The sequence below is a fragment of the Pleurodeles waltl genome, chromosome 1_2, assembly GCF_031143425.1.
Source record: "Pleurodeles waltl isolate 20211129_DDA chromosome 1_2, aPleWal1.hap1.20221129, whole genome shotgun sequence".
Lineage (NCBI taxonomy): Eukaryota > Metazoa > Chordata > Amphibia > Caudata > Salamandridae > Pleurodeles > Pleurodeles waltl.
In genome coordinates, this window is record NC_090437.1 from 75,033,294 (window position 1) to 75,049,265 (window position 15,972).

General features: G+C 44.7%; 1 protein-coding gene across 1 annotated transcript in view; it reads left to right on the plus strand.

Annotated features, from left to right (window-relative positions):
* The window catches only part of LOC138296986 (stimulated by retinoic acid gene 6 protein-like), a 499,158-nt gene that overhangs the window by 84,550 nt on the left and 398,636 nt on the right, over positions 1-15,972 (plus strand). Inside the window, exons 2-3 of the mRNA XM_069236505.1 lie at positions 8,072-8,147; positions 10,461-10,558. Of these exons, the coding sequence (XP_069092606.1) occupies positions 8,072-8,147; positions 10,461-10,558 (174 nt within the window). The remainder of the gene's footprint in view (positions 1-8,071; positions 8,148-10,460; positions 10,559-15,972) is intronic.

Genomic DNA, 15,972 nt, shown 5'->3' on the forward strand with positions numbered 1-15,972 from the left:
TCAACAGTGTTAGCTGTTTGTTTAGGAGCATCCACTTCCGTCTTGTTTCCAGTCCGGTCAGTTGCACTACACTCAGCGCCACACCCTTTCCGGGTCAGTGGCGGCTCCAGGGTCGAACAGTAGATTGCCCATGTCAGGCATTCCGGCAATCGCGGCCAGAGGGAGCCCCCTCCCGGTTGCCAGCACCGTTAGTTGCCCTACTTCTGCTCCGATTTGGGCCAGGAGGTCAGTCCTGTCCTGGCGTCAGGGCCATCCACTAGGCCCGACTTCCGGCTGCTCCTACTTAGTGGGGGTTCTGCTTCATACTCCTGTTTCAGCCACTCTGGTGATGATCCTCAGGGGGCCACAGCCTCAGGGCTGCCCGTCCTCTCCCGTCAGGGCGGCAGCATGTCCGGGGTCGTCATACATCTGTTTTCCCCCTTCGTGTTCTTCTTGTTTTCCACTCTGTTGTTTTTACTGTTTTTTTTCCTCTTTTTTTTTGTTGCGCCTTTTTCCTTTTTATTTTTCCTTTTATTTTTTATTATTATTATTTTTTTTTGTACTTTTTTCTGCCCCCCCCGGGGTGCTACCTCATTGGGGGCCCCTCTGGGTTCTTCAGTTGCCCGGCGCCTCTTATCGCGCTCTTCGGGGCCAGTCCTCGGGCCCCGGCTCTCCATCAGCTGAAAAGGCCCGCCCCGAGTCTCCGCGACGGGGCACCGCTGAGCCGCACCGCCCTCCAGGAGACCGGGCGCCGCCCAGCCTCACTCCTGCCTCTCCCCGGAGGGAGCTCCCAGGGTCCGGCTCCACACACCGGGGATAACTGCCCGGGACCGCTCCCTCGGTTCGAGCCGAACGCGCTCGTCCGGCAGCGGCTCCCAGCCCCACTCGAGGTCCCGGCTCCTCGCGGCGGGGCAGGCCGCAGATCCCCTCCGCAATCAAGGGGCCGAATCCGCGCCCCCGCTCACCTCGGAGTCAGGACGGGGGCCCAGTCGCCTCCAGGACCGGCCCCCAGTTCACCGCTCGTATCCAGGCATTAAATCGCCCGGAGATGGCACGCTTGCAGTCAGAAATTGAATCGGCCCCTCCGGAGCGAGGGGATCAAGCGTGCGCCATCTCCCGGCAGTTGGCCACGCCCTCGACACACTGCTGATTGACGTGTCCTGGGGACAGTGGCATGGGCCCGCTGGTTGGGTGCTGTGGTGGTGTTTCTTGAGGGGGGAGACTCTGTGGTGGGTTGGGACTGTGGCTGGGTACCCGACTGTCCAGAGGTTCCTGATGGACCAGGTTGGTCATCCTGATCCAGGTGTACAGAGCTGCTGTCGTCACTGTGGGCCTCTTCGGGGGGGGACTGGATGTAGCTGGCACCTCCTCTCTGTGACGTTGAGTAGGGGTCCTGTGGGGATGAAAATGCAGTGTTATTGTGTCTGCGTGTACCATCTTGTGCATGGGTGTGTTTCCCTGTATGGTTGTGATTTCCCTGTCAGCTTTGCCTTGTGTGAGTGGTGATTTTGTGGGCTGGGTGAGTCTCTCTACTGGGCATGCTGTGGTGATGGGTGTCCATGCAGGTCTGTGTTGGGGGTCCATGTGTTGGTGTTGCGTGCAGGGCTTGGTATTGTGATGGGTGGGTTGTGATAGTGGGGTATATGTGAGGTGGTGGAGTGATAGGGGTGAGGGTAGGGGTAGGAGTTTGTGATGGCATGCAGGTAGGTGGGGATGAAGTAGTAAAGATTTGACTTACCCGAGTTCAGTCCTCCTGCTACTCCTGTGAGGCCCTCAAGATGCATTATTGCCTCCTCCCATGTTGTTAGTTGTGGGGGAGGGGGTGGGGGCCAACGCCAGTCCTCTACAGCTACCTGGTGTCTTGCAACCACGGACCGCACCTTCCACCGTAGGTCGTTCCACCTCTTCCTGATGTCATCCCTTGTTCTGGGGTGTTGTCCCACGGCGTTGACCCTGTCCACAATTCACCACCATAGCTCCATCTTCCTTGCAATGGACGTCTGCTGCACCTGTGATCCGAATAGCTGTGGCTCTACCCGGATGATTTCCTCCACCATGACCCTTAGCTCCTCCTCAGAAAACATGGGTTGTCTTTGGGGTGCCATGGATGTGGTGTGTGTGATATGTGTGAGGATGCGTGGGGTGATGTGTTGCGGTGTATGCTGTGAGGTGCGTGGATGGTGTATGGGTGATGGTGTTCTGTGGCTCTGATTGAGAGGGTGCTCCTGGCTTGTGTCTCTCTGTGTAGGCAGTCTTTTTTTGTTGTTGAAAGGGTTGTGGGTAATGTGGGTGTGTGTTTTGTAGCTGTGTGAGTGTGTGGGTGTGGTGTGTGCATGTGGGTCTGGTGTGTGTAGTTTGAATTGTCCAATGAGGTGGTGCTTTGTAAATGTGTGTGTACTTTGAGCGCGGCGTTATGTACCGCCAATGGTTTACCGCGATTGAAAGACCGCCGCGGTGATTCGTGGATCGTGATACTGTGGGCGTATTCCTGTTGGCGTAATGGTGTGGGTTTGCCTATCGGCAGTTCATCACTAACCTTTGGTCTGGCTGACTTGTGTGGGTGTCTGTATTTCTGTATTGTGGCGGATTTCTCTGTGTGGGTCATAATACCCGTAGTGGAATACCGCTGCGGTCACGGTATGTTGGTGGCCGTCAGCACAGCGATAGGCGGCATTTACCGCCAGGGTTGTTATGAGGGCCTAAGTCTTATCTGTGTGAATCCTAACTTTACTACAGAGTTGCTAATGCCACTATGTAATATAGTCAAGGAACTTCTATACCTCTATGTGGAGTTAAGAACAGCAAGTCTGTTTTTATCTATGTATGTTTACCTTCATGACATGGCAGTTGTTAATATTCAATATTTAAAACTTAATAGTATGGTAGAATACGAACAAACCATCAAATTTACAATACAGCTCGATTACTTTGCAGCATAAATCAAACTAATAACTTGGAGTTGAAACAGAAGAAAAAGGAAAGCAGAGAAGGCTTTTTATATGGTACACGGATATGTTTTCACATTTTTCATGAATAACAAGTATGAAGGAGATACTTTTAGATGGAGTGGGAGCATATTCCAAAATTGAGTAGTAAAACAGCAAAGGAAGTACCTCCATAAACTGCTTTCTCAAATCACGGTACAACTGGAAACATGACATCAGAGGAGCAGAGAACACAAGAGTGTCTATAGTGGAAGAACTTTGAGTTGAAAAAGGTGAACTTCCATTCAATCATTTGTAAACTGCACATCAGGCCTTGAAAGGAATTATTTTCTGAACAGGAAGCCATGTAATTTATTAAGTGTACTTAGCAGATAAGAAGCGTTAGATAGAGAGCCCACTGATCTGGCTGCTTCGTTTTGGATAATTTGTAACCCATTAACTAAGGGCCAGATGTAGCAAAGGATTTGCGCCTCGCAAACGGCGAAAATCGCCGTTTGCGAGGCGCAAATGCCTCTTTGCTATGCAGAAATGCATATTGCGAGTCAGGACCGACTCGCAATATGCATTTCAAAATCGCAAATAGGAAGGGGTGTTCCCTTCCTATTTGCGATTCTGAGTGGTATGCAATACCATTTGCGACCGCCTATGCGGTCGCAAATGGTGTTGCAGTTACCATCCACTTCAAGTGGATGGTAACCCACTCGCAAATTGGAACCCCTTCCACTTTGTGAATGGACCCAAAACAATTTTTTCAGGGTAGGTAGTGGTCCAAGGGACCACTACCTGCCCTGAAAAAAAAACGAAACTAAAGGTTTCGTTTTTTTTTTTAAGTGCAGCTCGTTTTCCTTTAAGGAAAACGGGCTACACTTAAAAAAAAAAAAACTGCTTTATTGAAAGCAGTCACGAACATGGAGGTCTGCTGACGACAGCAGGCCTCCATGTTTGCGAGTGCCTATACTCGCTATGGGGCCGCAATTTGCGACCCACCTCATGAATATTGATGAGGTGGGTCATTGCGACCCCATAGCGAGTCGCAGTCGGTGTCTGAGACACCGTACTGCATACCAATTTGCGAGTTGCAAATTGCGAGTCGCATGGACTCGCACTTTGCAACTCGCAAATGTTTTATTTGCTACATCTGGCCCTAAATGTTTTAATAGTCTAAGATAGAGTACATTACAGTAGAGCCTCAAGCAAAAATGGCTGAAATAACCAAAAGTGTGGTTTCTTAAGAGAAAGAATGAAGGATCAGTCTATGTTTGGGAAGAAAGCTACATGAAGAGAGTACTGAAGAGATATGGATGTCTAATTTCAATTTGGAGTCTATTTTGATTACTAAGTATTTGGCAGCTGATTTGGGATTTGAAAAGGGGCTACAAGATATGGGTCAGATAGAGAAAGACTATACAGACAGACAGTTCCCTATTACAAGGACCTCCAGATTTAATTTCCAGATTTTTCAGATTTAATTCAACCAGCAAAGATGCATCTATATTTGATATCATATAGATAATTGGTAAGGGTCTTGTGAGAAATTAGGTTGTTGATTGAATGGGGTGTGAGTGCTGGTCAAGCAGTAACTGAAATCCATGTCAGGGTGAGGCACAAGCCAATCATAAATTAACTTTTGCTCAACCTTTTGATAGCTTGGAACGGAGCAGTTAGGCCTAATTTAGAGGTAATGTATAAAGTACTCGTGCACCAATTCAAACAGTTATAAAGTGAAAATACCACACAAAAACGATCCCACAGCCCAAAATGGAGAAACATTGAATAAAACAAGATCAAAACAACAAAAATCCAATCCAATTAGTAGAACCAGAGATATTCAAGTTTAAAGATTTCAGTGAAAATAGCCCCAAAAGAACAAATCACCAACTGTGGAGACCTGGTTGCACAGGACTGGGGCCAAGTCACAAGGTCAGGCCGATTGTGATGGAACACAGGCCAGCTACAGGGGCCCAGCTAGGCCCACTGAACAAAGTACCTTACACTCTGGTTTGTCGAGCACTGCAAAAATCTGTGTCAAAGATGCGTCACACAGCCAAAGTGATGTGTCGGTTTCGAGATGCAGCGAGATTGCTACTCAAGGGATGCATCTTCGTTGTGGATCCCATCTACAGGGCTTGTGATGAAAAGTCTGCCATCAAGGATGTGGTGTACAGTTGGTGCGATGCGTCAGGTCCGAAGAGCTGCGAGGCTGCAATGCGTAGTCCAGTGCTGTCATCGAGGCTGTCATTGATGAGGCATGCAAGGGCCTGCGTCAGGCAGTTGGGTGATGCTGTGGTTCCAAAGAGCTACCATGCTAGGCAGGTCTTTGGGACGTATTCAATCCATGCAGCAGTTGAGATGTGCCAGTTCTGCTCGGGTTTGTGCCGAGTAGCAGCGGAGATACATCGGTATCACTGTATCTGCAAAGGCAGACAGAGCACCTTAAGCCCACTTCCAAGTGTCCAGGACTGGGGTGGCACTACTTGGCAGGGCAGGCTCACAGATGGCAGGGCGCAGGGGTAGATGTAAGGTTGTTTGTAGCCTGTTGTGTCCCTGAGGCTTTAGATTAGGTGGCCAAACTGCTAGCCCTTGGAGTCACTCTGGGTTCTGGGTTCAAGCGATGCAATTCTAGTCCTCAACCAGGAAAGAGGGCAGCAGGCAGCAGGTCAGCACAGCAGGATAGCAGTTTATTAGGAGTAGCAGTCCAGCAAAGTGGCATTCCTTGTAGCAGCACAACAGTCCTTCTTCCTGGCAGAGTATCCACAGGTCCAGAAGGATACAGAAGTGGTGGTGTCTGAAGTTCAGTATTTATACATAGGTGTGAGAAGCTTCCAGAGGCTTGCCTTTGAAGTGCACAGGTACCCTGCCTTCCTGGCTCTGGTTCCAGACTAACTACAGGGGGTACGCAGGCTGTGTGGAGACAGGACACAGTCTGTGTAAGTGTAAGTGGGGATCCTCCCATCCTGGCAGTGATGGCCCATCCAGTGACACCTAAGCTCCCCATTGCTTGTAACTGTCCAGGAGGAATGCACAAAGCTCAACTGTCACCCATGCCCAGTCATGTGACCCAGAGACAGGTTGTGGGCACTAAGTGGCTAAGGCAAGGAAATGCCAACTTTCTAAAAATGCCATTTTCAGAGACACCAAACATGAAGGGGTTACATGTTCTCATTTGGAAATTACAGTTATAAAATGTAATGAGGTAATTCCAAAATTACCCTATGGGAGAGGTAGACCTTGCAGTAGTGAAAAACAAATGTAAGAGTTATCCTCTACTAGGACAAATAAAAGGCAAAAGTCCATGTCCAACCTTTTAAATACATTGTACCTTGCCCTGTCCGGTGCTGTCCTTGTCTGTACAGAGCCTACTCTAGTTGTGACTGTATTTAAAAGAAAAGGAAAGTTTGATCCTGGAAAAGGGTTTACTTTGCCCGGTCTAAAAGACAGTTCAAAATTGAACACACAGGCTCTGTAATGGTAGGTCTGAGACATGTGTAGAGTGCTACTTAAGTAGTTGAACAATCAGTGATGCAGGCCCACTAGTAGCATTTAATTTACAGGCCCTAGGTACAGGAAGTGCAAATTTGTGAGGGACTTACAAGTAAATTAAAGAAGCCAATTGGATATAGGCCAGAGTTACCATGTTTTAGGGAAGGAGCTCAAGCACTTTATTACTGGTTAGCAGTAGTAAATTGTACAGTCCTAAGGCCATCACAAACGAAGTGTGCAAAAACAGGAGGTCTGACGGCAAAAAGTCAGGGGAAAACCACACCAAGGATGCCAGGGCTAACAGGCCTCTTGTCCAGGATTGGTCTCACAAGCTGAAAAGTGAGCTGTGTATCATCCACATAAGTGAAAGCGCATCCATGTTTCCTAATCAGGGACGCCAAAGGCAAAACATAAATGTTAAATAGGAATGCTGAAAGTATTGAGCCCATGGCGGCTACAATACCAAAGGTCACAGAGGAAGAAGTTAAATTATTAATCATGACTGTTTTAGATCTTTCTGCCAAAAAGGAAGTAAACCACTTGAGGGCAATATCTTTGACAAAGCAGTGCTGCTATCTAGTGATAAAGGTATTATGGTCTACGGTCTACGGTGTCAGATGCTGCAGGTAAGTCCAGATATATTAATACACTGATTAAGTTGTTATCTGATCTCAGTTTGAAATTTCTAAATTATCAAGACGTATCAAGAACGGGGGCCCTGTGCTTTTTCAGTTCCCACATTTGTGCTTCAAAATTGTTTAGGTTTTGAAACAAGCTTGCTCTATTTTTTAATGATGCCCCAGCGAACACAGCTACATCACTAGATGACGCCAGATGCTGGAACTGCTGTGCTTTGTCCTTCCCTCGAGGACTCCCTAGAAGGCTTTTTTAAACTTAGAAACAGGTGCTTGTACTATGAGGGGCCTCACATGACATTTTTTTTACTTGGGCTTGCAAAAACGAATGGCGTGCCTGATTATTAGCCTACTCTTTTTTTAACGTATGGCTGAGCCCAAAAGTGGTACCACTGTGACTTGTGGTCCCAGCTATAGTGAACATTTTGCAAAGAAAGACAGCATGCCTCCAACCTTCTGGTAGTGTTCTTGCAAGTAATTGTTAAAAAAAAATACATACACAAGGAAATCGAAATATGGCTGTGAAAATATGTAAATGCATTTGTAGTTGCATCAAGGCTATTGTTAATGGATACACATGACACTGAATATGACAAAACCAAAAGCACAGCTTTGGTAAATCTGTATGGAGATGCCGCACTTTCAACAACGTTATCATACAAATAAACTAACTAAACCTGATATGGGACTTAGAAGGGGTAGAATGAATTGACTCATCTCGTTGCTTTTGAAAAATAAATTGATAGTCTAAACTGTCTCATTCATGTGATGATATATGTAGCATTATATTGCTAGTTACTTAGTTAAATTTAAAATGTAACCGTGATCATTTGAACATTTAGTGATTTGTAAGGGATGCATGATATTTTATTGGGTTGCCAGTTGAGATTTTCTATATGCCTATGAAGAATGTAAAAAATAAGTTTACACTATTTTCCTTACATTTAATTAAAAATAGTGTAATCAAGCGGTTTATTTGTAATGTGTTTGCCATTGTCAGTGTCTTACTTTACTCACGCATGTATGTTGCAGGAGTGCGGGTCACAATGGAACGTGTGCCGGGTATGTGGACATGGGTCTGTTTCTGCATTACTCCCTTATTCCTTCGGTAAGTAACACAGCAAACAAAATACCTTCTCCAACTGAGTAAGAGCCCCCAGATGCAGAATGGAGTTTTGTACCTATTTTTTCAGTAAATATCGGTCTCTGTAGTGCATGTGCTGAGGTATGCTCGAACCGTTATTAATTAACACTCTAAAACTGAAACTTGGCATGCGGAGACTAAACTGGTTTATTTGCTACTTCACCGTATTTCTCTTTTCTACTTGCACTAGCATAACATAACATAGCCTAACATAGCTTTCCATAACATATTGTAGCATTACAAAGAATAACGTTATATATAATAGCCTTGCAGAACCAAGTAGCAAAGTATTGCATAGCCTAGTCCAACACAGCATTAAATCATAGCATGACATAGACCAGGCAGAATACAGTATAACATAAGACAGTGTATTAGCACATGTGTACAATGTGGGATCTTACAGCAGGTTTGCCCCATGAATCAGCATCACATTGAATCATTGCATGTCAGTAGGGGGATCAACAAATACCACGCATAAGTACTTTAGTTCTGTGCATGACACTTTGACATAATGACATATTTATATCTGAGTAGGACTTTTACGTGCTGTACTTTATTTTAGTGAACATCATATTAGAATTGCTGTAGATATCTGTACTCACTCTTTTAAAAAAAAAAATCAGATTTTGTTATTAGAGGCTCTCAAAAGCTTGATGTTCTATTGATTTAATATGGAAGACAACGTAGTAAATGACCTATTGCATTAAGGTGTATGTATGCCAGTATTAGGGATATGCTGTTACCTAAAAGTGGACATCTTCACAGAATTTTCGTAGGCCATCCAATTCACAGAGTGTAACCAACCAGCTAACATGATTTATAGAATCATAGGGTCTGATTTAGAGGTCAGCGGTCCAATTACTCCACCATAAACCTGACAGATATCTCATCCGCTATGTTACAAGTGCCATTGTAAATAATGCATTTGTAATACGGCTGACAGTATATTGTCAGGTTTGGGACTGATCAAGCTGTCTGCCGAACTCTACATCAGGCCCATGGTCACCTAAAGTATGGGTGTTTGTAAACCCCTGGTCCTACATTAGTTGCATTATTGGCTGCAGCAGATTAGGTCAATTTGATCATGAGACGTCAGGAGAGGTAGGCAGCCCCAGGGCTGTGTCAAAACCCACTTTGCCCTTTGCTTTTGCAGACTGCAGCATGCAGAGAGTGGCATGGAGCAGACTGAATGCAGTGTTGCTCTGGGAGGATGTAAAGTCTCAGAGCCTGAAGAGACGAAGAAGCCAGGCTGATCACGTCTCTCTTGTGCCTGCTGTTTTCAGTGGCAGTTGCCACCTTTTGGTCGGTTCAAGAAATCATTTGTACTACCAGTCCAGCTAAACAATAGACGTTATGCATTACCATAGCAAAAGAAAAACAGTATGTCTTATAGAAGCATAAACAATGCGGTATGTGACACCATGGATCCTAGACACTTCACAATCAGTCCACCAATTCTCACTAGCACCAAGAACCTACTGCTGACCCAGTGATGAGGCAATAAAAGATAAAGATATATCCATTAGTTGCCGAAAATCATATTATTCAATTCCATTTAGGACTGATTGTTAGTTTTCCAATGCTCATTTTCAGAATTACCTATAAGATTTCGAAATAAACCTCTATGCAAATTGCCTTCCAGGGTCAGCATCCAGAGAGCCTTAAACCATAAAATGAAACATATGACACTTTTAAACTTTGAGATCAGATTAATGACTAATATTGCCTGGCCATACCCAAGGGTGATGCAACTCAGCCCTGTATAGTCCCCTCGGCACCCCTTTATAAATTGAATATTGAGCATAAGTTTTTAGTTTCTTAAAATGCATATTAAAACCAAGAACTAGGCCTGCGAGGGGGTGCCTTTTCCACAATTCCATACTATGCACAAGAATGTGTTGATGGATTACTGGGATTGTGAAAGCGACCATAACATCTCCTATTTCGAGCATCCACCTCAAAAGCTATCAGGGCTCCTCATGTGGTCATTGGTTATTAGTGATGAACAATGTGTTTGTTGCAGGGGGTTGTGAGGGACTCGCTACAAAGCACAGCGGCTGACAGTGCACGCTGCTCTGTTGGTGTGTGCTACCATCAGTCAGGGCAAGAGCTCTCAGTAACTACTGAGTTGCTTAAAATCAACAACAAAACTGTTTTTTTCAATGAAATGCCGGAGGTTACACATTGTATCCTTTCTATACATTTTAGAGGATTTTATTGGAAAATCTGAATATGACACAAACAAACTTTACTGTTCACACTTTCCCTCTGCTACAGTTTGTCATCATGGTGATCCTGTCTTACTTTGAGAAGCGGGTGAACAGAATGAAGATAGATGAGAAACTGCCCCTACAAGGACGTTTTGGAATTGTAATGTAAGTAGTTGATCTGCTCTGAATGTGACATTCTCCACAGATACTTGGAATAACTATAGATCTTTGTGGAGAGTTGCTACCCAGCCAGGTTAAGAGACATCATAATTCAAGAAAATTTTGATTTTAAGAAAATTGGCACAGCTGTAAAGTAAACTCTGAGCAGCGAATCCCACATACAATGATTGTTAGTCCTGAATTCTTTGGTTTAGTATTTCCCCAGACATTTTGCTTTCATTACCTTGTTTTTTCTGGACCTGTTTTTGTTAGCATTAGGACTCTGCGAAATTTACCCCTGTTAAACACTTGTAAAGTGATTGTGCTCTCTCCCTTAAACATGGTAAAATTGGTATACACCTATTTGGCATCTTTAGTTTACTTATAAGTCCCTAGAATAAAGTACTGTAAATTAAGTGCTAAAAATGTAATGCAGTGCTCATTGTGATACCAACAAAATCAGTGCTACAAAACATATCTCTGGTAGAAATCGAAGGTAGTGTTGAAGCACCCTTACTGAAACTAGTTTATGGAACACATCCTTCAACTAGGACTCATATTTCTATCTGGAAAGCTACACTACTGTATGTGCACCTGTAGAGATGGCACACATACCGGAAGGCCAAATGCAGGATGAAACATGAACTTTTTATTGAAGAAGCTTTCAGGGAGTTCCACATATCTCATAGAACGCTAATTATATATCATCAAAAATGCCCTGGCGGCACAATGGGCATGTGTGCCGATTTTGTATGCTCTAGGGTTACTTTGGAATAATAGAAGGGGATGCAGATGCTTGTGTGGCCCCTTCTGCAATAAAGATTGTGCTGGCACACATGTAGCACCAGCGCTGGGGCGTTTTCTTATTTGCATGAGGCATGGACCAAGCAGAAGAGAAAACACTGTGCTTCTGCACCAATGGCGCATCATAGGTGAGGGCACACAGGCAAAGGGGCCATCAGAGCCACAAAGGCGCTCCTTGGAAGAGTGGAAAGGGGGTTCCTAAGGCTAGGGACCCCCCACACACCTCTTTTAGACAGGTGCAGTCACTCACTGCCCCCAACTTCAGGGGCGACCCTGCGGCCCCATTGAAAATGCAGGCTGGGTTGCAGCCTGCAGTGACTTGAACCAGCCGGCCCACCTTTCATTAATGTGCTGCCCCTGGGGCAGGTGCAAATTTGCTGCAAAACTATGGACATTATGAAAGGGCGCACTGACCTGGTATGTTCAAGTGAAATCAGTCAAAGGTGTGCGGTGATACAGGCCATGGCAGCACCCCATCTATAATATGGGCTCAGTTCACTAGGATCTGACACACTACAATCCAGCGTGACTGACAGAACAGCACAGAAGGCACGGCAAGTTCTATCCAGGATGACTGATACAGGATATATTGGATACCACGGTCCTTTCTGCCTTCATGAATGATGATTCTTGTGCATGACTACATGTGCAGTTCAGTACCTGGAATCTAACTTAGGAGTCAGCATTCAGTTCAACAGGCCGGGTGTGAAAAACTTGCATGGGAGGTCTCAGCAAGTTACCTGGATACCCATGGACTTGAGGAATCAGTTAGAGTTTAATTGGGATGGAAGAACTGCAGTGACTCATCACCCCACCAAACTTGCGTTTCCTCTCCTTCACTAGAGGAAAGAGAGCCACTGATTGACTACTGGTGGAGTCAGCAAAGTTGGAGACTCATCACCATAGGGTCGCTACTTTTCGTGCATCATTAGCTCTGCCATTATTGTATTAGAACAGTCCTCCCGATTAACAAATAACATTCACCCCCATTTACAGGAAGAAAACTCCCTGTGGTCTAGACAGTTTGTGTTTTTTGCTTTCAAGAAATAAAATCTGTCTCTCAGCTTGTTACTAAAAAGCAAAAATGAATGCACACCAGGCTGCATCAAATTGGTAACCTGTTCAACATCTGGTGTGAGGAAAGCATCGCACTGGCAGATGCACTCTTGTCACAGGGATCTTGCCAGGCAGGGAGGATATCTAGATAGAGTAGGCGGTCCTCCATCAAGGCTGTGCAGGCAATGGCCTGTGCTGACTCAACATGCTCTTAGGCTCCCATTTAAGAATAAATTGCCCATTTAGTCTCAGGAGAGGTCTCCATAAGGGCAATTCCAACCTGTCCTTAAATCTAATATAATATTATTACTCTTGTACCTGAATCACCTATTGAAGTCTGAGAAGAAATATGCCTCTGAGGAAGTTATCCACAGAATAAACCCCAACCCCTGGACCAGTTCAACAGCTGCAGTTTCTCTGTGGGAGCGCAGGAGCACCTCCCACTACTGCTGTGTAGAAAGCGACAAAAATAAAATGGTAATAACATGATTTTATTAACATTTTATTTTTGACGCTTTCTGCAAGGAAACGGAGTGTAAGGGCAGGGCCAGTGTGTTACTGCTGCCACTGATTGGCAGCATTGAGGAGTGATCACTTTGAAGTGCACATGTTGGTTTGGCTGTCTAACTTGCTACAGCCAAACCGACATGCGCAATTCAAGCCTCTCCAACCAGGCTGTCTTGGACAGCTGCAATGGAGAGCAGGCACAGGCCTACATTGCCTTTTGGAGCGTGGAACCAGCCTACTCTAGCCAATCAAGACGTTTAACAGCATGAAAACAGCATCTTGATTGGATGAGGGAATTGACAGAGGCTTCCCGCTCAGAGGACATGCTGCAGAACAACAGGGATGTGCTGCAGAACATTGAGTAAGGTAAGTGATTTTTTAAATATTTATATTAGGGTGGATATTATTGTGTATGTTATGTGTAGTTTTTTGTTTGTGTTTTGCGATCCTCCAATGTAATTTGCCACCAACCACCACTTCAATTCAGTTTTTTTTTTTTTTACTTGGTACCATAACTCCAACTCTCTGCATTTTCATGGACAGTCATCACTTACCTGCATCCCTCCGGAAGAGTCTTACATTCACTGCTTATCTATTGTATTTCGTTCAAACTCTGAAACAACTTGTTGACTCCCATAAGAAGGTTTTACTGGAGTGGGGTAGAATAGTGATGGAGACAAGCTAATTACCTTGTAGGTATTAGCTATGTACCCTCGTGACTGATGATCCTGAGTTGATTCGCCATTTCAAACCATCCCAGGCCTTATTTTGTTCAAAAGCCTCCACCCCCGACGATTGTGTATAAATGGGCTGAAGCTGGAAAGAAGTGCACCAAGAAACCAAGAGAAGTCATGGTAAATGTGATCAGTAAGTATGTAAAATAGTGGTGACGCTAGCAGGAGGAAAAGAGCTGGGTTAGAGAGATCACCCTGAAAAATACAGAGGGTAAGCAAAAAAGAGTTCTACAGTTAAAAAATGAATGTAAAGAAGATCTGTGGTTTACCTAGGAACACTTGCAGATATAAACATCTGCTTCAATGTTTGTGGGAGTCATGAAATTTACAAAACAAACCTTGCGTTGTATAGCCCGTTCAAGCCTCTTGCATGGGTTTTACTGCTGTGGAATTCTCTGCACTAGTGGCGGTGAACGCTGCAATAGTAAAATCATTTACACCTGCTAGGAATCATTTTGTGCCTTCCTGGCAGGCATAAATGAAGGCATTTTCATACGTAAAAATATATTTACTGTCGAAAATACCTTTATGAATTGGCCCGTGAGAGTGTTAGCACCAGGACACTTGCACTTAACATTCTGCTGTAGAAACCAAATGCAGTCACTCGCTGACTTAAATGTGATACAAATTCAGAAATTGAGCTTATTGCCACAATGACTTGGCTTATACTGTATTTTCTATCAATAAAGACTAAATGGTATTTCATGGTAGAGATTAAACTTTCTGTAGGTTTGCATGGAATATAATTTTGATTTGGTGTATTTAAAACACGTTGTGTTTCTTTTCTGAGTTACTAGCAGGGGCGGCTCCTTCATTAGGGCAGAGGAGCATTGCACCTCCGTCAGCAGCAGCAGCTGCAAACCTTTTCACAAAAAACGATAATAAACTGTGCTTATTATCTTTTTTGGGAAAAACCCGGGGGTACCAGGGGTGACGGGCAGTGAGGGGTAGTGCTCAAAGCGCATGTGTGTTGGCCGGCCATCTTGGGCCAGCCAAACACACATGCGCACAGGGCTCTCTCCAGCCCGGCAACACAGTTGCTGGGCTGGAGAGAGCCTGCAGAGGCTCCCAGTCTGCCTGGGAGTGCCCTGGCTGGGTGCTCCCAACCAATCCTAACGCTGCTCTAAGCAGCATCAGGACTGGCGCAGGGCAGGCTGGGAGCCTGTGCCTGCAGAGGAGCGGGTGGAGTGGTGGCAGCAGAGGTAAGTTGTTTTTTAAAATTATTTTACTATTTTTAAATTAATCCCCCCCAGCGCCGCCCTGCCCCTTTTGCATGAAGCGAGCCGCGACTGATTATTAGTAACAACTCATTGAAAAATTGTACAAAACCCACGGTGAAAATGATCAGAAACCAGACACAACCCCTCAAAATATGTATTTATTTATTTATTTACATTTTTCTATGGCACTACTGAACCAACTAGCTCTATAGTTTACAAACAATGCAAGAAAGCTTTTTAACATTCATAAAATACTTCGCTGTGGAAGAGAGGATGTCAGGGAATGTTCTTAGTAGGGTATTGTAAGGATGCTCCAGATGTTTGCAGAAGCACTGGCGATCCATTGCCTCAGTGCATTTGCTTCTTTGAATTTTAGTGCTACAAGGTGAAGTGTGTTCTTGCTTATAGGTGTTCTCCAACCTCCCAATCTCATAATGAAAACTGCTGGGTGCCTTGTCCTACCTATGTTTATTGCTTTGAAGTTGAGATACCAAATTTTAAATGTTATATGTGCCTCCAACATAAGCCAGCTTTAGCACAGGGGAGAGGTGTTTGGATGTCTTTATCTCAAAAAGTAATCAGTCGATTGGCGTATCACTTTCATTGGCGTCAGTACATTAGTAAGAAGGTACACCATAGTGGGGTTATAAAAAACAGTCTTGATAATTAGAGCAGAAGGGCTATTGTTAGCCATTCGTTAGAGTAGGTTAAATTCGTTTAAGTAAATGTTGATGGAAGTTTGGTGATTTCGCAACTGTGTTGAATGGCCAGCTGTTCACTACAGTAGATGCTTTATTATTCATAGTTCATCTCGATGGAACTTTGCCAAATGCAGAACTGTGCTGAATGGGGGAATCATCAATAGTGAAGAGTCCAGTGAGAAACCCATGGATTTCACCATCATAGAAACCGGAAGTGGAAGTGGCAAGCCTTTCACTGGCAGTTCTGAGACTGGGTTTGGGTGAAATCAAAATAAGTTCCACTTTCTGTGGTTTCAGCTTCAAGCACTTTGCTGTCATCCAGTTTTGTGATTTCTCAAGTACAGTGATGAAAGTTTGAGAGGACTGGAGGACCTTAATGGTGTGCTTCTACCAGAACC